Here is a 25,188-nt window from a genome sequence, read left to right as displayed (position 1 = left end):
CATTTCTCCACTGTCTAATACCCAGTGCTGCTGATGAGATGACCAATCTATTCCAATTCTTGTTCCTACAATTGTTAATGTTTTACCTCTGTGGGAGCTCTTGGGATCTTCTTTTTATTGTTGCTGTTCTGAAGTTTCATAACGTGTCTAGGGATTGAGCAAAATGACCGGCTACCCCAAATATGAGGGCTGTAAGGCCCACCCATGTACAATAGAACCATTATGCCTGAGGACCTCCAAATTCCCCAATGTAAATCTTTGCTGTGGGGCACAAATGCCCACACTAGCTACTTCAGTTCTTCTTAGATGACTTAATCTCTTATTTTATTTTTTAAAGTTTTTAATTCCTGTTAGCTAACATACAGTGTTATATTAGTTTCAGGTGTACAATATAGTGATTCAACAATTACATACATCACCCAGTGCTCATCACAACAAGTGCACTCCTTAATCACCATCACCTATCTCACATCACCATAACCACCTCCCCTCTGGCAGCCATCAGTTCATTCTCTGTATTTGAGTCTGCTTCTTTGTTTTGTTTTGTTTTGTTTTTAGATTTCACATATAAGTGAAATCATATGGCATTTATCTTTCTCTAACTTTTTTCACTTAGCATTATACCATCTATGTCCATCCATATTGCTGTAAATGGCAAGATCTCATTCTTATTTATGGCTGAGTATACTATATATATACATACACATATATATAACATATATATATATATCTATCTCACATTGTTTTTATCCATTCATCTATCAATGAACATCTGAGATGCTTCCATATCTTGGCTGTTGTAAACAATGCTGCAATAAACATATAATAAACATATGATCCAGTAATTCTACTATGGGGTATTTACTCAAAGAAAATGAAAACACTAATTTGAAAAGATACACTATTTTTTTTATTAATAACACTATATCTTGATTATTGTTGCTTTCTAATAAGCCTTGAGATCAGGTAGTATAAGTCCTCCAAGTTTGTTCTTTTTCAAACTTGTTTTGGATATTTTAGGTCCTTTGCCTTTCCAGGTAAATTTTAGTTCCCAGATAAATTTTAAAATTGGATTGTCAATTTCTACAAGAAAAATTAGGGTAGATCAAGTTGGGGAAAACTGACATGTTAATAGAATTTCATATCTGAGATGCCATCATGAAAGGTATTTTTAAAATTGTCAATTTCTGGGGCGCCTGGGTGGCTCAGTCATTAAGCGTCTGCCTTCGGCTCAGGTCATGATCCCAGAGTCCTGGGATCGGGCCCCATGTCAGGCTCCCTGCTCTGTGGGAAGCCCGCTTCTCCCTCTCCCATTCACCTTGCTTGTGTTCCCTCTCTCACTGTGTCTCTCTGTCAAATAAAGAAATAAAATCTTTTAAAAAATAAAAATGTCAATTTCTGTTTATTGTTAGTATATAGGAATAGAATTGATTATCTAATAGTGATTTTGTGTCCTGTGAACTTATTCACTTATTCTAGTAGTTGTTTTGTAGATTTTTTGTATGATTTTCTACAAAGATGATCACATTGTCTGCATATAAAGACTGTCTTATTTTCTTTCAAAACTTGTTGCCTCTTATTATTTTTCTTTCCTTTGCACTGGCTAGAACTCCCAACACAATGTTGACTAGAAGTGATGAGAGCAGATATCCATACTTTGTTTCTAATCTTAGAAGGAAAGCCTTCAGTCTTTCACCATAAAGTATGCTGTTAGCTATAGGGTTTTTGATAAAGTTCCCTCTACTCCTAGTTTTCTGAGTTTTTTTTTAAATCAAGAATTGGTGTTATATTTTGTTAAATGTTTTGTCTGAATTGATTGATATGATCATATGACTTTTTTTTCCTGAGCCTCACAGTAGGGTGAATCACATTGATTTCCCCCCATTTAAAAAAAATTAAGGCATAACTGACACACAAGTTGAAACAACCCAGTGGGCATCTAGTTCTATATTCAGAGGCCTCAACTAGAATGTTAGGAGAGTTCAAAATCTTGTTCAAGTGAGTAGACCTTGAAAAATAGACATTTTTGTCTGTCTTCTCTATCATCCATCCATCCATCCACTAGGCACTTGCTTTAGTCAAATCCTGTGCAAGGAACTGGGGATATAAAGAACCTTGTCGACCTTGTGTTTTTGAGGCTCACACTCTATCTAGTGAGGAGAAAAACAGCTATTCACATTAATGGGATGGATGCCATAGTAAGGTCATTGAGGAAAGTCAGTGAAATCACAGAAGATAGAGATATTCTGCTCAGGGTGGGGAAGTCGGGGAAAATGATTTCTGAGTTGGCATTTAAAAAGTAAGCGGGAGACTTCTAGGTAGAGATGAGAGAGAAGTGCATTTCAGAAAAGAGGCCATAACTTACAGCAGTGTTTTAGCAGTTCTTCCACATTTCTCAATGCCCTTGCCGCCCATTCAAAAATAATTTTACATTCTATTACAATATATATTTGTTTAAATATAATGATTTTCTTTAACCCAGAGTAGAGTCTATGCTCCAGAAAGAAATATTCTGGACACTGGCAGACCGTTCCTAGTTTGTGAAGCACAGCTCTGTGTGAAGGACCTGAGGGTCACTGGTAAACAATCAGAAACTAGGAACAGCTTCTTGGGGTAGTTGTCTAATCTCAGAATTATGTCAATCAAGCATTAGGTATGCAATTAGAAATACTCTAGCTTCAAAGCTTGTATGTTTGCTTAAGGACCTAAATTATCACTTGCTCACTCTCTGATTACCCCAGCTCCATGATGAGCCAAGTTCTACCTACCTCTGCCAAAAAAACCAGCAAGAATGCTTTTAATAGTTTTAAATAAGTTTTCAAATTTCTTTGGCACATCAAGTTAACTGTACAGTATCTTGCTGAGGTCTTCAATTGACATTGAACTGGGACCATGTAGAGCCCAGTTTTAAGCAATATACAACATGAGGAATTATGTTAGTACTGAGATCCTTGATCACCCGCCAGTCACAATTTTCATTTTGACTCATACTAATGGTAACTGTTGAAATCATTATCAAGAGACCTCATCTCTCATCAGCTGATACCTAGGCGTGTGAAAAGTGCTGCCATATTCTGCTTGAGAATTGATTAGAAATGCTTTGCCTTATTTCTTGCCAATAAAGGTAAAATCCTGTTTAAACAAATACCTTTAACATATAATGGGAGTTTTTTTTTTTTTTTTTAAAGATTTTATTTATTTATTTGAGAGAGAGAGAATTAGAGATAGAGAGCACGAGAGGGAAGAGGGTCAGAGGGAGAAGCAGACTCCCTGCCGAGCAGGGAGCCCGATGTGGGACTCGATCCCGGACTCCAGGATCATGACCTGAGCCGAAGGCAGTTGCTTAACCAACTGAGCCACCCAGGCGCCCATAATGGGAGTTTTTGTAGAAGGAAGAAACTTCCAGGTGTAAGTTGGTGGCACTTTATTTCTAGCAATATTCAATACAATAGGGCTTAAGGCAACCAAAGGATATGAATCACAAAGGATATGAATCACAAAGATTTGTTTTGTAAAGGATATTAGGTTACCAAAAGTTTTATGGGTTCCTACTGTAGTGTTTTTGGAATATTTAAAAATTTAATCTATGCATTTTATATTTTAAAGATTTTATTGATTTATTTATTAGAAAGAGACAGAGAGCAAGCTGGGAGAGGAGCAGAGGGAGCACTACAGGGAGAGGGACAAGCAGACTCTGGAATGAGCACAGGGCCCAATGCGGGGCTCCACCTCACGGCCCTGAGATCATGACCTGAGCCAAAATTAAGAGTCAGACACTTAACTAACTGAGCCACCCAGATGCCCCTAATCTATGCACTTCAATAAATGCTTAACATTTTATGCAGTCCCTCTTTTTAAAAATTTGAGTATGGTTGACACACAATGTTACATTAGTTTCAGGTGTATAACACAGTGATTTGACAAGTCTATATGTTATGTAATGCTCACCATAAGTGTAAATACCATGTCTTCATACAATGGTATTACAATATCATTGACTATATTCCTTATGCTATACCTTTTATTCCCGTGACTTATTCATTCCATAACTGGAAGTCTGTATCTCCCACTCTACTTCACTTATTTTGCCCATCCCCCAGCCCCTCTTCCCTCTGGCAATCATCAGTTTGTTCTCTGTATTTATAGGTCTCATTCTGCCTTTTGTTTATTTATTTGTTTTGTTTTAGATTCCAATAAGTAAAATCATATGGTATTTGTCTTTCTCTGACTGATTTGTTTCACTTAGAATAATACCCTCTAGGTCCAAAAAAACAAAAAAAAAATCAATTCAAAAAATGGGCAGAGTACCTGAATAGACATTTTTTCTGAAGAAAACATACATATGGCCAAAAAGCACATGAAAATATTCTCATCACTAATCACCAGGAAAATGCAAATCAAAACCACAATGAGATATCATCTTAAACCTGTCAGAATGGCCAGAATCAAAAAGACAAGAATTAACAAGTGTCGGCGAGCATGTGGAGAAATAGGAATACTTGTGCACTGCTGGTGGTATAGCTACTGTGGAAAACAGTATGGAGATTCCTCAAAAAAATTAATAATAGAAATACCATATGACCGCTGAGCGTGCTAGGAGGCCGTTGCTTTCCCGAGGGGCTCTCTTCTAGGCTCAGTCCGGTGTCAGCATGGCCCGAGGAAATCAGCGAGAACTTGCCCGCCAGAAAAACATGAAGAAATCCCAGGAAATTAGCAAGGGAAAAAGGAAAGAGGATAGCTTGACCACCTCTCAGAGAAGGCAGAGGGACTCTGAGATAATGCAACAAAAGCAGAAGGCAGCTAATGAGAAGAAGTCTATGCAGACGAGAGAAAAATGATGACTATTTGGAAAAACCTGGGTGTTATTGCCAACTAGGTATATCATAAGCTCTAAGGTCAAAATTTTGTGGAGCAAACAGTCATATGTTATATCCTTATAAAACTATTTTAAACTTTACCTTTCAGCCTGACTTAGTGTAATGTTTCAGAACCATTCTTCAAAGAATAAAACACTAACCATTCATGTGATAAAAAAAAAAAAAAGAAATACCATATGATCCAATAATTCCAATACTGGGTATTTACCCAGGAAAACCAAAACATTAATTCAAAAAGATATATGCACTCTTATATTTACTGCAACATTATTATAATAGCCAAAATATGGAAGCAACCCAGGCATTCATCAGTAGATGAATAAAGAAGATGTGGTATATATATATATATACATATATATATATATATATACACAATGGAATATTAGAAAGTCAGCCATAAGAAAGGATGAGAACATGCCATTTGTGACAATGTGCAGTCCCTCTTTCTGATGGCAACTCATTTACCAAGGAATGGTTTAAAATTATCTGCTGTGTATCAGCACCAGCTAAATAGACTTTATCAGACTTTACTTTTTTTTCAATTAAAAAGTTTTTAAATTCCAGTGTAGTTAACATACAGTGTTATATTAGTTTCAGGTGTACAATACAGTGATTCAACAATTCTATATGTTGCTCAGTGCTCATTAAGATCAGTGTCCTCTTAAATCCCCTTCACCTATTTCACCCATCCCGTCCCACCCCCTCTCTGGTAACCATCAGTTTGTTCTCTATAGTTGGGTCTGGTTTTTTTTTTTTTTTTTTTGGTTTGTCTCTTTTCTGTCTTCCCTCTGTTCATTTGTTTCTTTCTTTATTTAAATTCAAGTTAGTTAACATACAGGGCAGCACTAGTTTCAGGAGCAGAATCCAGTGATTCATCACCTACATACAACACCCAGTGCTCATCCCAACAAGTGCCCTCTTTAATGCCCATCACCTGTTTAGCCCATCCCCCTACCTCCCTTCCAGCAACACTCAGTTTGTACTCTATATTTAAGAGTTTCTTGTGACTTTACTTTTGGTAGCTTACATTATGAGGACAGTAGTTTTTTTTTTTTGTTTCTAAAATAGAATTAAAATATGATAAGCATTCTCTTCATTCTAAAAATAATCACCTCAGTGTCTATATGGGTTCCATTCATAGTTATCACCACCTTCCTTTTTTTATTCAAATGTAATTAACATAGTGTTGTATTAGCTTCAGGTGTACAAAGTAATGATTCATCAATTCTATACATTTCTCAGTGCTTATCAAGATAAGTGCTCTTAATTCCCTTTACCTATTTCTCCCATCCCCCCACCAACCTCCCCTCTGGCAGCTACATTTGTTCTATGTATTTAAGAGTCTTTTTTGTTTGTCTTTTATTTCATTTGTTTGTTCATTTCTTTCTATTGCTCCTTAAAGATCTGAATAAATTTACTCAAATGGTTGTAAATATACCAACCCAGTGCAACACACACACAATATCTACATTTCTATAAAACCCCAAATCATTAATTTAAATAAATACTGACCAATAAAATGCTGTGGAATGCAAAAGATACTATGCAATTTAATTGGTATACAAATATCAGTAAGATATGGCCCTGGTCAACATCATCATAGTTTAGCATGATGGCTCTTAACCAGGGGCAAGTATCAGAATTGCTTAGAAAATATCATATGATCTCGTAACTCCACTGTTGGGTTTTTACCCAGGGAAAACAAAAACGCTAATACAAAAAGATATCTGCATCCCTCTGTTTATTGCAGCATTATTTATAATAGCTAAGACATGGAAGTAACCTAAGCATCCATCAATAGATGAATGGGTAAGGAAAATGTGGTATATATACAATGGAATAATACACAGCCATAAAAAGGATGAGATCACGCCATGTGAGACAACATGGATGGACCTAACAAATACTCATAAATGGAATCTAAAAAAAATGAAAAAAAACAAACAAAAAGCAGAATCAAAACTATAAATACAGAGAACTGATAGTTGCCAGAAGGTAGGGAGGTGGGGGGTTGGGCAAAATGGGTGAAGGGGAGAGGGAGATACAGGCCTCCAGTTATAGAATGAGCAAGTCATGGGAATAAAAAGCAGAGCATAAGGAATATATTCAATGATATTGCAATAGTGATGTAATGGGACAGATCGTGGGTATACTTACAGTGGACATAGCGTAATGTGTAAACTTGTCAATTCACTAAGTCGTGTACCTGAGACTAACGTAACACTGTGTCTCAACTGTACTCAGATTAAAAAAAAGATATGCTAAGTGCTATAAAATGAGTAAGTTCTGGGGATCTAATGTACAGTGTGGTGACTAGACTTAGCAATACTGTATTACAGACAACTTGAAAGTTGCTAAGAGAGTAAATCTTAAATGTTCTTACTACAAACAAAATGGTAATTATGTGAGGTGATGGAGGTGTTAACTAACCTTGTTGTGGTTAATAATTTTGCAATACATACATGTATCAAATCATCACCTAGTACACCTTAAACTTACATAATGTTATATCAACAAAAAAAGGCAGTGGCAGTAAACAAATAAAAGAATTACTTACAGAGTCTTTTCAAAATTTACGTATGCAGTGCTAAGACCACCACCCGAGGAAGTAACATATAAAGTGGCTTCTGAAGGTTTGGTAGTTTGATAGAGATAGAACTGAAGGGGTGTCCTAGGCAGAGGGAACAGCATGTGCAAAAGTATTACGGCATGCTACTTAACTCTAAATTTTCTCACCTATAAAATGGGAAAAACAGTCACCTCACAGGGTCATTGTGAGAATAAAATGAGAACACATATGAAAGTACCTGGTGCATTGTAAATGTTCAGTGTTTGTGGCAATCTTTGCTCTAACATTTAAAATAAAGTAGATTTAACCAATCAGGTTTTTTTTTCAGCTAGTATGACCCTGAAGGAATGGAACATAGAATGGATAAGGTACAATTGGGATTAAAGGGGGAAAGACAAGTTTGCAGCCTGGAAGAGATGGGGCAACATGGGTATAGTCAGAAAGTGAGAACCTAAGTTAGGGGTACAGGGCAATAAAAATCAGATGTAACTAATAGTTTTAGAAGAAATTATATATCTGCAAGTCACATTCTGATGGGAAAAGGAATTTAAGTCATTGGTTATCTGTTCCTAAAGCAAGAAGAAATCATGCTGTATATATTAGGTATGTATGGTGATGGTAGTGAGGGAGGGTAGAATAAAGGAAAGCTTTGCAAATATTCAGAAAAATAATTATTTGGGGGCACCTGGGTGGCTCAGTCATTAAGCATTTGCCTTCGGCTCAGGTCATGATCCCAGGGTCCTGGGATCGAGCCCTGCGTCAGGCTCCCTGCTCAGCGGGAAGCCTGCTTCTCCCTCTCCCACTCCCCCTACTTGTGTTCCTGCTCTTGCTGTCTCTCTGTCAAATAAATAAATAAAAAATCTTAAAAAAAAGAAAAAAATAATTATCTTATAGGCATCTTCTTTTTTAAAGGTTTTGTTTTGTTTGTTTAAGATTTTATTTATTCATTTGACAGAGAGAGAGAGAGTGCAAGTAGGGAGAGCGGCAGGCAGAAGGAGAGGGAGAAAGAGGCTCTCGGCTGAGCAGAGAGCCTGATGTGGGACTTGATCCCAGGACCCTGGGATCATGACCTGAGCTGAAGGCAGCTGCTCAACCAACTGAGCCACCCAGGCGCCCCTCTTATAGGCATCTTCCTTACCAATAAAATTCCCTCTACTTTCTGCACAACAATCATATTGAATTGACTCTGTGCCACCAGTGACTTAGCATTTACATTAGCAGATGCTTCCTTTGCCTAGGTTGTAGCTAATTAATACACACTTAATAAAAAGGTAGTAGCCTGAATTTTAAACAATTATTTCCATATAAATAAAGTCTAAAGTATAATGTTATACTTTATAATGTATGCTCCTTCAATTCCAATAAAGGAAGAATTGGTAAATAAAAACAAAACTGTTCTTTAAAACACCTGTAGATTGCCAATCAAAAGTGAGAAAGGTTGTCATTAGTGCAAATTAAAACAATAATAAGATACTACTAAACACCCATTAGGAAGGTTAAAATCCAAAAAACTGACAATATCAATTCCTGGCAAAGATGCAGAGCAACAGGGAGCCTCATTCAATGTCAGTGAGAATGCAAAAATGGTACTGCCACTTTGGGAGACAGTTTAGCAGTTTCAGCTTTGTAAAGCTAAACATAGTCTTTTTTAAAAAAAAAAAAAAAACATAGTCTTAACATACAACCCAGCAACTTCTCTCCTAAATATTTACGGAATTGCTTTAAAACTTATTTCCACACAAAAAGTAGCATGTGAATGTTTATAGCAGCTTTATTCGTAATCACTAAACACTAGAAGCAACCAAGGTGTCCTTCAATAGGTAAATGGGTAAAAAGCATGCACATACATATAATGAATTACTATTTAGTGAAAAAAGAGAATATGCTATCAAGCCACACAAAGATGTGGATAAATCTATAATATATGTTGCTAAGTGAAAAAAGCCAGTTTGAAAGGCTACATACTGCATGATTCCATTTATATAACACTTGGAAAACACAAAACTATAGAGATTAGATAGATGGTGGTTGCCAGAGGTTTGAGGAGGAGGAGAGAAGATTGAATAGGTAAAGCACAGGCGATTTTTAGGGTGGTAAAACTATTTTGTATGATACTGTAATGGTGGATATATGACTCTACATTTTGCAAAACCCATAGAACCTTATAGCACAAAGAGTGAATCTCAAGGAATGCAGAAATTTAAAAGTCAAGGATTGATTTCAGGATGGAGTTGCAGAATGTGACATAAGAATCTAATTACATTACATGTGTATGAAACAACCTAACTGGAGGTGGGGAGAAAAAGGGCTGACTTAAGTAACTTTGGAAATGAGTAGAGTTTCTCAGACTGAAGACAAAAGAAACTATAAATAAGCATGTACTCTATTTGATAAAGTTGTCCCCACACAGGTATGGGTGACAATTCAGAAACTACTATACATGTGCATTGGAATTGGATGATTTAGTAAATGGATGGTGGATGGGAGTGGGATTCTGCATTCTAGAGAGATTCACATGGTAAAGGATTAGAGTTGGAGACATTAGTATGAACTCATATTTAGCTTAATATAGGTACAAATAGATATATTTAGAAATGTTTATAGATATGTATATAAATGCAGGCTAGGATACACTCGTATATTTTCTTCTTCTGTCAGCCGAGAAGGCTTAGAAGTAATAACACCATAGCAGCAACAAGCACATCTAGCATTCAGATCTTGCTTTCTAATACCATTTTTCAATAGAAAGTGGAATCCATGGACAATTGGTTGATGATAGGACTGAATGGGGCAAGAAATATGAGCCTGTAGCAACTTGTAGTACCATCTTGTAGTGCCATAAAGTAAAGAAGTATTCAGTAAAAGTCCACATGGACAGTTGTATGTCAAAGGGACACAGGAACCAAATGAAAGAGCTCCCAATGGCCAAGGCTGGAACAATTTAAACAACAAGATAAAGTAGTATTGGATAATTCAAAGCATAAAATAAATATCCTTATGTCTATACTTAATATAAATAAATGCTTTGGTAGGCAAACAAGAACAGACAAACCAAAAATGCAGAAGAATCCCAAATAATTTATGTGGATACTTCACCCTCAGGAAGGTGGACACTAACTCTCCACTCCTTAAGCATGGGCTGCACATCATGACTTACAAAGAATACAGCATGAAAAAGGGGAAACTAATAATTTTACAGTGGAAAACACTACCTCAGCCAGGTGCTGAAGGTTAGCATCAAGAGTGATTAAGTCATGTTAATGGTATTTACCTTTGATACAATATGTTGAAAATGATGTTTTACCTTTTTGGTCTTCCTCCCCCAAACCTATAAATAACCCTAGTCTAATAATGAGAAAAACATCAGCCAGATTCCATTCAATGGACGTTCTACAAAATAGCTGACTAGTACTCCTCAAAACTGTTAAGGTCATTGAAAACAAGGAAAGTCTGAGAAATTGCCATAGTTATTAAGAGGAGACTAAGGAGACATGACGACTAAATGTACTATGGCATCCTACATGGGACCCTGCACGAGAAAAAGGACATTAGGTAAAAACTAAGGAAATGTGAATAAAATATGAATTTTAGTTAATAATATTTTATCAGTATTAGTTCATTTGTTGTGACAAATGTACCATGCTAATGTAATGAATGATACCGGGATACTAGGGATGGAGCATATGAAAACTTTGTACTAATTTTGCAACTTTTCTGTAAATCTATAACTACTCTAAAATAGTTTATTTAAAATACTTCATTGAAATATTATTTACCTAGAAAAAAATTTCACAAGTATATAATCTAAGATAAAAACCAGAAGAACTTGTCAAAGCAATGGTGTAGAAAAAGATATTTCTCGAGTGGGATCACCCTAAGAAGATTCTCAACACAAAGGAAAAGTAGAAAAGTATGCATACAAAAGAAGCAGCTTTCACTGCAGTGACATGCAAAATCTTATCTGGCACGGTTAAATAGCAATGCTCTGGAATGTCATGATAGCACAATAGGAATTAGCCAAATAACTTAGCCTGCAGTTACCCACAGACTAATTTGTTTTCTGAAGAACCACATTCCAAAGTTTACACAAATCATGAAGCCTACAAAGATTTTTTTTAGTGCCTATTTTTTTTCTTTAGATAATGCTAAAATTGAACTTTTTAGGACACAGAATACAATTTGAAACTTCATTAGTGGAGATTCCAAACACAAACACTATGACTTTTGATTTGTTTACAATCCCAAGTAGAATCCAAGATTTTTTCACCTCCAGTTTTTAATTCCTTATTTTCATGCTCTACAATGGAATTCACAGTAAGTCCAAAAGAAAGGGCTCTTCTATGGCCATTATTGGAATTAAACTTTGAAAGACTCACTGACACCAATAAAGACAAAATTATGTAGACCTGTATGCTAGGCTGGACTTGAAATATGTCATAGTAATGTGAAAGGCAAGACCTTTGGAGAGGGTGGGGGGAGGAGGGAGATCGGTGGCATCAGATGATTATTTCACACTACATATACTTGTTGATTTGGATGAGACTAGGGTTATAAATGTCTGTAACTGTCTCCTTGAGAAACAAGTTGGCGGTCTTATGGTTCTGAGTTTCCCTGAAATATTTATTCTGTTATTCCTTTGGGTAATTATAGCTTATTAGCCCTAGTTATATTCTCATGTTGCATAGTAAATTATTCTCCTCTCTCCTTGGTGTTTACACCCTTCAGACAGTTGTATCCCCACCCTCTTCCCCCTTAGTCATCACTTAGCTAAATTGTATAGACAAAATTCTTTTAATCTTTGCTCATAAATCAATCCCTCTGGCCCCATAATCATTTTTGTTACTCCTCTCTGAACTCTCTCCAATTAATCTATATCTCTTCAGTTAATGAGTTTGGAGAAGCTGAATAGTCCAGGTGTGATCCTAGTTATGCTTGGTGTCTATGTGTTTGTAAATGCACCAAAGGGTCTTTTGTAATGGGGACAAAAAATATAATAAATTAAGAGTGGCTTTTCTGCCCCATTTTATGGTACTCCAAATGCTTAATTACCCTTCAACTATGGGTTTTCGTTATCAATGGCCATTTCTCAAGTTTCGACTCCTGCTAATTATAGGATCAATTATAGTTCCTGCTGTTAACCAGTCACAAATACTTTAAGTATCTGTCAAAAATAAATCTATTTAGATTGAATCCAACCAGTTACTTTTAAAAGAACCTTATGTTTAATTCTTACAGACATTTTTTAAGACCAGTTTGTGTATACCAATACCACCAAAGTTGACTGCCTTCATTGAAGAAACTAAGATGAAGTTTAGAAATGGTTTTGAAAAAACTGAAAGGAAATTAACTCACTTGACTGCTAAAGGAGTGAAGGTTCTTTTCATAGGGAAAAAAGATAATACATTTTTAGAGAACTGTCACTTCACAGTAAGGCAGATTATTTCAGAATAATGATTTCTTTCCAGAGAGTTCAACTTACCTTTCACTTTCAATAGGTATTCAGCTTCCTTTAGCAGAAATGATGGGTTAGTCTAGTCTTGATTTTGGGGAATAATTCAGTTTGGGGGTAATTCATTCCACAATTACTTACCATTATTAATTCCCTTTTATTTCCTTCCTCCTGATATCCCTTTGCCTTTTTCAGGGTAGTTACACCCACTAGAAGGTATGCAGTTAGTTAACATTGTGCAAAGTTTGTTAATTACCAGACATTACAGAATAGGCTACCCCAAACTGCATTTCATAATTATATAGGGGTTGGTGATCTTTTCAGGGTAGTAAAATACAAGGCAAATAAAAACCTGAGACTGACTTAAAACATATTACATTAAAAATGCTATTATTAAAAAATAGAAAACCTAAGTGGCAGGGGAATAGGTGTAAAGGAGTGATTAGCATAAAATAGAGTTAATCTGGGATGACTTGGTGGAGAAAATATAAAGTGAAATTAGTCAATTTTCCTCCTCTGGCATGTAGTTTCTGATGAGAAAACGTGTTCAAACAATAGCTAAAAGGAAAGTTTGAGTATTATCTGTGGATCATATTTATCCATGGTATTATATTCTTTTGCCTATTGACACTGAGTTGGGTTCTGAAATATTCTTAGGTTTGAGTTCAAACACTTTAATCTATGAGATCAAATGTACAAATGGAAATATAACCTATTGTGGAAAAGGCAACACATTTTCTATAAATAGAAATCATGTCTTGGGGCAACTGGGTGGCTTAGTTGGTTGATTTGGCTCAGGTCATGATCTCGGGGACATGGGATTGAGTCCCACATTGGGCTCTGTGCTCAGTGGGGAGTCTACTGGAGATTGTCTCTCCCTCTCCCTTCCCCCTGCTCTTTCTCTCAAATAATTATTTTTTTAAGATTTTATTTATTTATTCATGAGAGGCAGAGGGAGAGAGAGAGAGAGAGAGAGAGAAGCAGAGGGAGAAGTAGGCTCCCAAGGAGCAGGGAGCCCGATGTGGGACTCGATCCCAGGACCCTGGGATCATGACCTGAGCCGAAGGCAGACGCTTAACCATCTGAGCCACCCAGGCGCCCCCAAATAAATAAATATTTTTTAAGAAAATAAATCATGGCTTAATTCATTTATGAGTTCTTTGGGGAGGTAAATAAGGATATGGCCAACACAAAACCAATGGATGCAATTTACTTGGGTTTTCAATAAGTTTTTTTTTTTTTCCCAAGATCACACACCAAAGATTACTTAAAAATAAAAATGAGCTAACATAGGAGTTGTAAGACCAGGAGAATAATTCTAAAGATAATAAACAAAGGAGATTGCTTTAGATGAAAAAATGTAAATGATGAACACTCACCAGATCTGTGTTGATATGACTATCATTTATTGAGCTCCTGTTATGTACCAGGCATAGGTCTACCCTAGGTATTTTCACACAGTGCTTCTCAAATTTTTCTATGAAGTAGTACCCTGTACTCCCCCTCATGTCTATACTTAGTTTTTTCTATTATTGCTTATTTAGTTGTCTGACTTTTCTATTAGGCTGTAAAAGCCCAAGGAGAGCAAGCATTATTTCTGCTTTGCTCATTATTGGATCTCCAGCACTCAGCAAAGTGATGAGTACAGAGTAGGCATTCAGAAAATAGTTTTTTCATGAATGTATACCTGTTGTGATGCTCTTTTTATTCACTATACCAGTGTCAATTTTAAGATTTTTGCTTATGCTCTGGAAGAGTGTGGGTTTAAGATTGTAGATGAAACAAAGTTCTCTCCATATAAGATGATATAACAACAGGGAAACATTACAAAAAGAAAGGTGTGATGAGACCCATGAGAAGGTAGAAAAGGTAAAATTTCCTATGAGGTCACCCTCATAGGGTAACATATTAAGGAGGAAAGAGAATAATTTGCATTATGTAAGATTATAATCTCTGAGCTTCTACTTTTAACACAGAGGTTATAACTATTCCATGAAAACATTGCTGGGGCATTATTCAGAAAGATCATTAGAAAGAAAGGCAAAAGCAAGTTTCTTCCTTTTATGCAGTGAAACCCACTGCAGGAATATGGTGAGAACCTACAGGAGATTAGCAGGAAGTTGGAAATGTTTAATGGACATTTACAAGAAAAATGAATTAAGGTGATGGGAAGAATAGGTATTACATGAGGAGAGACAATAGAATCAGGACTCACCCATCTGGGAGAATAATGTTTGAGGAAGATTATTATCAATATTTAAAAGTAACATATAGAGATGCTCTGGATTTGGATTCAGAAAATCTACATTTAAGCTGTAGCTTTCTGAGTCTCAGTCTCCACTTCTAAAATGTTTGAGTAGATACATTGCAAATTGGTTCAACTTCTAGTAATGGCCAAGTAAACTCCCTTCAGACCAAACCTTCCTGCAGATAGGAACTGTACACTTTGGATAAAATAGGGAGAAAAAAAACTACCTGAAGGTACTGGAAAATAAACAAAAGCAGGCAGATGGCATTTATGGAGAGACCTGACATTTAAAAGGAGTGAAACTGAATTTCCCACTTTTAAAAATGGCTTTAAGCACCTCATGAGATGGCTTAAACTCAGAGATCTGTAATCTCACTGGCTTGAAGAACTAGAGGACGGAGTTCAAGGGCAACCACAGGCATTGGAAAGTGAGAGGAAATGCTGGAATGGAGAAAGCCAGAGGAGTATCCCAAATTATATGTACAAGTCCTTTCTGAATCTCTGGCTGACCCTTGATTTTTACATTGCAGGGTAGACTACAGGAAGCCCACCTACACCTAAAAGTACTGAAGTTAGAATTGAGCTGCCTCCCACTGCAGAGAAGATAGGATTTACAGTTTAAGGTTAACAGAGTTAAATGCTTACTTAAAAAAATAATACTCTTTGGAGGAAAATAACAGAATCCAGAGCATCCATAACATAATGTTCTATAATATCCAGTATATAATCTAAAATTATTTAACGTATTAAAAAAACTAGAAAATGTGATCCATTCTCAAGAGAAAAGACAATTAACAGAGACCAACTCTGAAATAATACATGCATTTGAAATCAGACCAGATTTTTTTAATTTAGTGATTCATCACTTATATATAACAACCAGTGCTCATCATAACAAGTGCCTTCCTTAATACCTATCACCCATTTAACCTATCCCCCACCCAATTCACTCGATCAACCCTCAGTTTGTTCTCTATTGTTAAAAGTCTCATATGGTTTGCTTTCTTCTCTCTCTCTTTTTTCCCCTTCCCATATGTTCATTTCTTTCTTTCTTTCTTTCTTTCTTTTTTCTTCTTTCTTTGATTTTATTTGTCAGAGAGAGAGCGAGCACAAGCAGGGAGAGTGGCAGTCAGAGGGAGAAGCAGGCTCTCTGCTGAGCGAGGAGCCCACTGCGGGACTCGATCCCAGGACTCTGGGATCATGACCTGAGCCAAAGGCAGATACTTAACTGACTGAGCCACCCAGGCATCCCTGTTCATGTTTTCTGTCTTAAATTCCACATAAGAGTGAAATCATATGGTATTTGTCTTTCACTGACTATTTTGCTTAGCATAATACACTCTAGCTCCATCCACATGGTGGCAAATGGCAAGATTTCATTCTTTTTGATGGCTGAGTAATATTTCATTGAATATATACCACAGCTTCTTTATCCATTCATCAGTTGATGGACATTTGGGCTCTTTCCATAGTTTGGCTATTGTTGATAATGCTGCTATAAACATTGGGGTGCATGTGTACCTTCAAATCTGTATTTCTGTATCTTTTGGGTAAATAACTAGTAGTGCAATTGCTGGGTCATAGGGTAGTTCTATTTTTTAACTTTTTAAGGAACTTCCATACTGCTTTCCAGAGTGGCTGAACCACTTTGCATTCCTACCAATGGTGTAAGAGGGTTTCCTTTCTCCACATCCTCATCAACATCTGTTCTTTCCTGTGTTGTTAATTTTAGTCATTCTAACAGGCATGAGGTGGTATCTCATTGTGGTTTTGATTTGTGTTTCCCTGGTGATGAGTGATGTTGAGCATCTTTTCATGTGCCTGTTAGCCATCTGTATGTCTTCTTTAGAAAAATGGAAATCAGATAAGATTTTAAAGCAGCTATTGTAACTATGCTCTGGGATATAAAGGAAAATATAATTGTTATGAATGAAAATATAAGAAATCTCAACAAAGAAATAGTAACTATAAAAAAGAACCAAATGAAAATTCCAAAACAGAAATAGCCAATATCTGAAATAAAAATTCACTCTCTGGACTTAACAGTAGCAATCCATGGAAATGACAAAATAGTCAGTGAACTTGATAATAGACTCATAGAAATGGTCTAATCTGAATAACACAGAGAAAAAAAGATTGGAGAAAATAAGCAGAACCTCAGAGACCTGTGAGACATCAAACGGTAATATCTATGTAATTAGAATCCTAGAAGGAGGGTGCCTGGGTAGCTCAGTTGGTTAAGCAACTGCCTTCGGCTCAGGTCATGATCCTGGAGTCCCGGGATCAAGTCCCACATTGGGCTCCCTGCTCAGCAGGGAGTCTGCTTCTCCCTCTGACCCTCTTCCCTCTCGTGCTCTCTATCTCTCATTCTCTCTCTCTCTCAAATAAATAAATAAAATCTTTAAAAAAAAAAAGAATCCTAGAAGGAAAGGAGAGAGAAAATGAGGCAGAAAAATATTTGAAGAAATGGTCAAAATTTCCCCAAATTTGGTCAAAGATACAAACTTATAGATTCCCATATTAAGGAAGTATAGTAAACTCCTAGCAGGATTCACACACACACACACACACACTACCTACTTAGGCACTTCACAGACGACGTGCTGAAAACCAAAGTTAAAGCCAGTGAGTAATGCCATCTACTTAACTTGTTATTTCTTATTTTTTTAAATTTTTTACTTAAATTCAATTTAATTAACATGTAGTATATTTTTAGTTTCAGGGGTAGAATTTAGTGATTCATCAGTTGTATATAACACCCAGTACTCAACCATCAAGTGTCTTCCTTAATGCCCATCACCCAATTATCTCATCCCCCCATCCACCTCCCCTCAGTTTGTTTCCTATAGTTAAGAGTCTCTTATGGTTTGTCTCCCTGTTTCCATCTTATTTTATTTTTCCTTCCCTTCCCCTACGTTCATCAGTTTTTTTCCTTATATTCCACATGAGTGGAAATCATGTATTTGTCTTTCTGACTTATTTCGACAAGCATTTTTTAAAAGGAACAAATACAATGGGTATAAAAATGCCTAACACATAGGTAATAACTAGAACACAGCTCAATAATTGTTAAATTATTCACTTAAAAGAGATATACAACAATACTAAACATCTGTACCAAAGAAAAGACATACTACTTTACCCAAGATTTGCAAATTCATTATCATTATACTAAGAAATTATCTAGATTAGAGATAGAAATGCTTAAGAAAAGGTTTAAGAGACGTTTATATACATTTGTAGGTAAGAGAGAAACCCACAGTGGCTTAACAGGGGATACTGGAATGCTTGGACTATAGCCTTAATCTTTTCAGGTGACTTCCTAAGTTACAAAACAGTGCTTGATACATATATAAAACAGAACATTTTGCTGAATATATAGTGGAGACAGAGCAATATACTACTTCTACAAAATAATTGATTTAGTTCTTTAAAAATGTGGTTGTGAGAGTTTCTTTTTTCCTCACACACATACAGGCATACCTTGGAAATATTGTGGGTTTCATTCCAGACTACTGCAATAAAGCAAGTATCACAATAAAGTGAGTCAAGTGAATTTTTGGTTTCCCAGTGTGTATAAAAGTTATGTTTATACTACACTGTAGTCTATTAACTGTGCAATAGCATTACATCTAAAAAAACAATGTATATACCATAATTTAAAAATACTTAATTGCTAAAAAATGCTAACCATCATATAGTCTTTTAACAAGTTGTAATCACTGATCACAGATCATCACAACTACTACTAATAATAATAAAGTTTGGAATATTGTGAAAATTATCAAAATGTGACACAAAGACATGAAATGAGCAAATGCTATTGGAAAAATGGCACCAATAGACATGCTTGATGCAGGGCTGCCACAAACCTTCAGTTTATAAAAAAAAAAAATGCAGCAACTGTGAAGCACAATTAAGTAAAGTGCAATAAGACAAGGTATTCCTGTACATATAAAAGAACAAAAATATTTATAGTTTATTCTGATGGCACAAATAGTCTTGTGAAAGTATAAACAAGTAGGGCTCTGATTATCACTATGGGTACATTAATAATAGAATATCTTTAAATGGGTACATGGGAAGTAAAGAAAGGAGGAAAGGTATAAGAAAAGGGAAAATAAACAGTTGGGAATTAAAGCTTTATAGATATCTGTGACGAGGCTTTCAGAATTACAAGTTTCTCCTTGAAAATTATAATAGAAACTATTGTTGACAAAGGAAACTGCCAATATAGACAGTATCATAGAATCTCAGAGTTGAAGGGCCTTTAGAACTCATCTTGTCTACATTTTCTTCCAATGAAAGAATTATCTTAATAGTCCAAAAGATGTTCATCTAGTTTCTGCTTGAATTCCTCTATTGACAGAGAATTCACTACCTTACTACACAGACCACTGCAATATTAAACAGCTAAAATTGTTAGAAAATTTGTCATGAACAAAGCTAAAGTCTTCCTTCCTATATTTCCTCCACCTGGTCTAATTCTTCCCTCATCCTTCTAACTTCTCCTATATATGCCAGTTTTTCAAATATTTAAAGACCACTATCATGTTCCACTAAAGTCTCTTCTTCTCCAGGCTAAAAATTCCCTTTTGTCATTGGACATGGTTTCCAGACTCTAAATAAACCTTTCTCCAGATGCAATATTTTTTTTATCTTGACAAGGCATAGTTCTATTTTAATGATTTATGTTAATGTTTTATTGTACAGTGGTTATGCCTTGAAGTACACATAAAAATTTTTTTATTTTATTTAAATTCAATTAGCTAACATATAATGCATCATTAGTTTTTGATGTAATGTTCAATGGTTCATTAGTTGCATATAACACCCAGAGGTCGTCACATCACGTGCCCTCCTTAATGCCTATCACCCAGTTACTCCATCCCCCCACGCACCTCCCTTTCCACAGCCCTGTTTCCTGGATTCAAGGGTCTCTCATGGTTTGTCTCCCTCTCTGATTTCTTCCCATTCAATTTTTCCTTTCCTGTCCCTATGATCCTCTTTGCTATTCCTTATATTTCACATATGAGTGAAACCATATAATTGTCTTTCTCTGATTGACTTATTTCACTGAGCATAATACCCTTGAGTTCTATCCGTGTCAATGTAAATGGTAGGTATTCATCCTTTCTGATGGCTGAATAATATTCCATAGTATATATGAACCATATCTTCTTTATCCATTCATTTTATTTAAGATTTTTATTTATTTATTTGACAGAGAGAGAGAGAGCACAAGCAGGGGGAGTGGGAGAGGGAGAAGCAGGCTCCCTGCTGAGCAGGGAACCTGATGTGGGGCTCAGTCCCAGGACCTTGGGATCATGACCTGAACTGAAGACAGACGCTTAAACAACTGAGCCACCCAGGTGCCCCTTTATCCATTCATCTGTTGAAGGACATCTCGGCTCCTTCCACAGTTTGGCTATATTCTTGAAGTACGGTACCCAGTTTTGGTTAGTACCAGACAAGCCAGCGAAAAAAATATGGCAACTTTGATTTTAATCTTGCTGACTATAATTCAAGCCTTTCTTAATCTTCTGAGTTTTGATTTTGTCATGCACATATTAGGTATTGTTTCTAGCTTTGTATGATTGAAAAATTTAATATATATATAGCTTCAGTATCTTTTCCAAGTTATTGATAAAAATGTTGAATAGAGTAGAGCTCCATGGTAAATCATTACATAATTTTGTCAAGGTTGAAATAAATATACAGAGTTCAATTAACTATAAATCCCCTTAATTGCTATCAAACTTCTCTTATTTCCTCTTTCACAACATACGGGGTTAATTGCCTATTAGATCCCAATTTTATGATATCTTTCCCTTAATGTCTAATTTAGTAATCCTATCAAAAATGACACATAAATATTCTTTTCTTAGTGACTCATTTTTAGAGAACCTTGGAGATCTTGATGACCATTATTTTTTTTCTTTTTTCTTTATTTTTTATTATGTTCAGTTAGCCAACATATAGTACATCATTCGTCTTTGATGTAGTGTTCAATAATTCATTAGTTGCATATAACACCCAGCACCTTATTTTCTTTAAATGAATACCTATAAACTATTTTATTGAAAATTTATTTTAGAATTATGCCAGGAGTAATTGTTAAGTTTACAGATCCATAGTCTTAGCAAATCATCCTCCCTGACACACACATTTTTAAGAAAATCAGGGCATTTGTTCCTTTTTAGATATATGGAACCTGTGCTTTATGATGTCTCAAAAACTGGTAACAGTAGTTTTGTGATTACTTCTGCAGCTTTTTTTCAGTGCTTTTAGATCCAATTCTCCTGGGCCTATAGATTTAGGCTACCTAAAGGGAATAGATATGACTCCTCTAATTTTTTCATCTCCCTTGAGCTTCAAATTCTTTCTTAACCATGTTCCATCCACCCTTTTTTGTTTGAATGTTATTCCCACTGATGAAAAAGTCTGGGCAAATTGTTCTGTCAGCTGTCACTTTTAGTAATGTCACCAAGCAGGTTTAACTCTTCCTTGTTCTCGGTTCTAAATGGAACTAAATATATGCACACATTTAATGGTCTTTAGCACTGTTTTTACAAGACTGTGGCCTTCATGACATGATTTTAAAAATTATGCCCTTCTCTGCAATGTGTGCTTGATTCTATGCTCTTCCAATTATCATGTCAAATCTGACTTATCAAAGAACTTCCTGTGCAGTGTCTCAGATCAGTGATACTGTCTGGGCTAGGGAAAGAAGAATGCTATTTTGGGTGGGGTTTCAATCTACACATTCTTCTCTACAAATTGTGGTATGTGTTTTTGTAGTTTCTGAAGTGAGCACTATTACTAGGTAGCTGTCATGTCCCTTCTGGTGTATGTCCCTTCTGGTGTGTTGGGGCATAAGAAAGGTTGAGTATGACTGTTTCAGATACTTCCTTCCCTTTTCTATCACTCAGAAATTAGGAGTATTTGATTATGAGAATCTCCCATCCTTTAAAAATGTACCGTGTCAGGACAAGTGGGTCATACTTACCTTTCATTTCCCTGATTTTTGAAATATGCTTTTCTAAAGCCTGTAATAGATGTGGACCATAAACAGATGTGGACCTTTCTTCATTACTACAAACTCTAAGATGACACACTCACCTTCTCCCAAGGTTGCTATCACCACTATCTCACCAACCAGCTCTTCTTTCCTGTTCAGAATTATGACCAAAGTAGCAGTTCTTTGCTTGAATGTTTTACATCCTGAGAAATGAAACTGTCATCAAGGCAACAATTCAATCTTTGTCATATACTCACTGAATGTCTTCTAAGTTCCCAGCTGTGTGTGGCACTACAGGGAAGACAAGACATTATCTTCAGCTAAAAGTGTTTCTTTTTTCCTTTACATAGTGTAGAGCTCATACTCTAACAATCTGTGGGTTTGTTTGTTTTTTGCCAATAAACCTGACTTTATGGTGCTGCTGTCAATTTGCACTGATGGTTGGGAATACAGACAACATCACTGTAATATATCCCATCATCCTGGCTCTCAGGAGGGAACAAGAGAAAGACATTCCAAAAGCCACAGTATTCTGTGTCACCACTCCCAATTCAAAAGCTTCACAAAATCCAATTCGAATGGCAGATGTGTCAGTGTGATATCCAGAGGAGAGAAGAAAAAGGGAGACACTTGTAAATTTAACTTTAGGAAGTACTTTCACACCATCACCTCAATGTGATATTTTAGAAATTGCTTTAAAAAATGGAGTTACCCTGCTTCTTTGTGTCCTTGTGCTCAAAAGATCCTTCCCACTATTTGTGACTTAGTGTAGCGCTTTTGAGGGGGCTAGAAATAAGTTGGCCCTTATGCAAATAAAAGTATAAATGTAAATTTGTTCTCTGTAGATCAAGCAGGAGACTGACTGCAAGGATGTTCACTGCATGAAATGTTTTGAAACCAGGTAATCTTGAAAGAAGAAACAGTGTACGATAAATAAAGGAAAGAAAGAGAAATGAAAGAGGATGGTTAGGATAGAAATCTGGTGTGAGAAGAGGGCACTTGAAAAGTTTCAAGAGTGAGTGATCAGAAAAATATTGCCATTAGAAATAGGAAGGTAGTAGAAGGTTGCTGGAGTGCAGTCTATACTCAAAGATAAACAGAGAGCAATAGAGGTCCTTCACCAATAACCAGGTAGATTTTAGCCAGAGGACTCTATCTAGGCTTGTGATAGAAGCAAATACAGGGGCTAGGATAAGACTATTGCCTGCTTAATTCAGCCAATAAATATTTATTGAGTACCTTCTATGTACAAAGGATTGTGTTGGGCATATGAGATATAGAGATTTATAGCAGTGAATAAAACAACAGGGTAGTCTCCTCCCTCATGAAGTTTATAGTCTAGTGATGTCTAGAGGAAAAAAAAAAAAAACACTTGGGCTAAGGAGAGTTAGAATGGGTTAACACTGACAGAAAGAGGCAGACTCAGTAAAACTAATCAAGGCAAAAACAAGTTTTAACATTTGTATATATAATTTTCTAACTACCATAGTTTATATTCTGGAATTCCTCACATGGTAGCAGTCTCCTAAATTTTCAGTGACTAAATGTTATCTATTGAAAAGGGACTCCAGGAAAAAAAAATGGTCCAGAGTTACAATCATAAAGTCATAGCCCAAAAAAGAGGATGACCTTAAGCCTAGTGAACTGGCACAAGAAATGACAAGTAGAAAAATTTGGGAGCTTCATATGAAAGTTTCTAGTTCTAAGCATTTAAAAAAAATGTATTTCAGAGGAGGAACCAGACAGCTGAACTTGTAATTGGCTCCATTTCCCAAAAAAGGTTGTTCATGGTATTGTGTAAATATAGTCTTTTTTCTAGAGGGGGGGAGGGGCAGAAGGGGAGAGAGAGAATGTTAAGCAGGCTCTACCCCCAGCATGGAACTCAATCTCATGACCCTGAGATCATGACCTGAGCTGAAATCAAGAGTTAGACGCTTAACCACTGAGCCACCCAGGCAACCCCTGTAAGTAGTCTTAAGTCTTATATTCCTAGTATTTGGGAGCGAGAGTAAAAGCAGGAAAAGATAATGGGCAGCTGAAGAATATACCTGGTGCCTAAGCCCACTTCTCCCCAACCATCCTAGCCAGTGCCCCCCTCATCAATCAGTTGGCTGGTCCTTTCATTTAACCTTTGATTATCCTTGACAAGGCTAAAGAATGTCCTGCAAAAGGAAGCCTCTTCTGGCTGTTCTCCTTCAAAGCAGAAAAATAAATGTTTAGGAGATTTGTTTTCATCACCTCAAAATGTATGTGTGTTGGAGGTGGTAATGGTGAGGGAGGGAGTGTAAAGAAATTTCAGAAGAGAATATGTGAAAGTCAATATGTAGTATGTCGGTGCTGTTGGTTTTAGCATGTGAGATACAAAACTCCAAGGACAATGTCATCTGAACCAAATTGCTTCAGATTGGGTTCTGTGTAAGCACTTAAACATTTTTTGATGGGGATAACTCAAAGGATATATAACAAAAGAGCAAAGATGTAAGCTCAACTGGCCCTCCTTTTATTAATAAATACAAGTTAAAGCATTTATAGGGGACTAGACTAGATGATCTCAGAAGACCTTTTTATCTCTAAAGAGCTTTGAATGTAAGTAGCTTTGTTCAGAGAATTTAAATGGCTAGTTCCACACATGCAAGTAGTATGCCAACAAATTACTCTATTTGGTCCTGGAAGAATACAAACAGACAAATAAAAATGAAGTAAGACCCTAAGAGATTAGAAGCTCACTAAGTCTTTCTTGGTAGCACATCCTACAATTGTACATTTGTCTGAGTTAAGAGTGACTTAAAATTATTCTTTCACCCAGAATAGAATGATCTCAATCTCTTACAAAGGAACATAGAAAGCTGATCTTGAAGGTACAACACCTGCTTAAAACTGATTCAGAACAACAAATGATTGCTAGCTCCCAGGGAAGAGATGCCTCCTCAGGAAAAGGGAAATTGCCAAGTTTCTCAGCAGGGTCTTAAGTTACCAGCTCCAGTAATTACTGGATTTTACTCCATGTTCCTACAGTGGTAACTT

The 25,188-nt window shown here is 36.2% G+C and overlaps 2 protein-coding genes across 3 annotated transcripts in view; one reads left to right on the top strand and one right to left on the bottom strand.

Annotated features, from left to right (window-relative positions):
- The window catches only part of EDA (ectodysplasin A), a 414,295-nt gene that overhangs the window by 157,335 nt on the left and 231,772 nt on the right, over window positions 1-25,188 (bottom strand). The gene's annotated exons all lie outside the window — the stretch shown is intronic.
- On the top strand, window positions 4,586-5,033 carry LOC112806508 (small EDRK-rich factor 1). The gene has a single exon (XM_025848812.2). The coding sequence runs from the start codon at window positions 4,650-4,652 to the stop codon at window positions 4,836-4,838; it is 189 nt and encodes a 62-aa protein (XP_025704597.1). The 5' UTR covers window positions 4,586-4,649; the 3' UTR covers window positions 4,839-5,033.

The sequence above is a fragment of the Callorhinus ursinus genome, unplaced genomic scaffold (genome assembly GCF_003265705.2).
Source record: "Callorhinus ursinus isolate GAN/ISIS: 27379988/994484 unplaced genomic scaffold, GSC_fseal_2.0 scaffold66, whole genome shotgun sequence".
NCBI classification, from domain to species: domain Eukaryota; kingdom Metazoa; phylum Chordata; class Mammalia; order Carnivora; family Otariidae; genus Callorhinus; species Callorhinus ursinus.
This window is presented reverse-complemented; position numbering and strand designations above follow the sequence as displayed.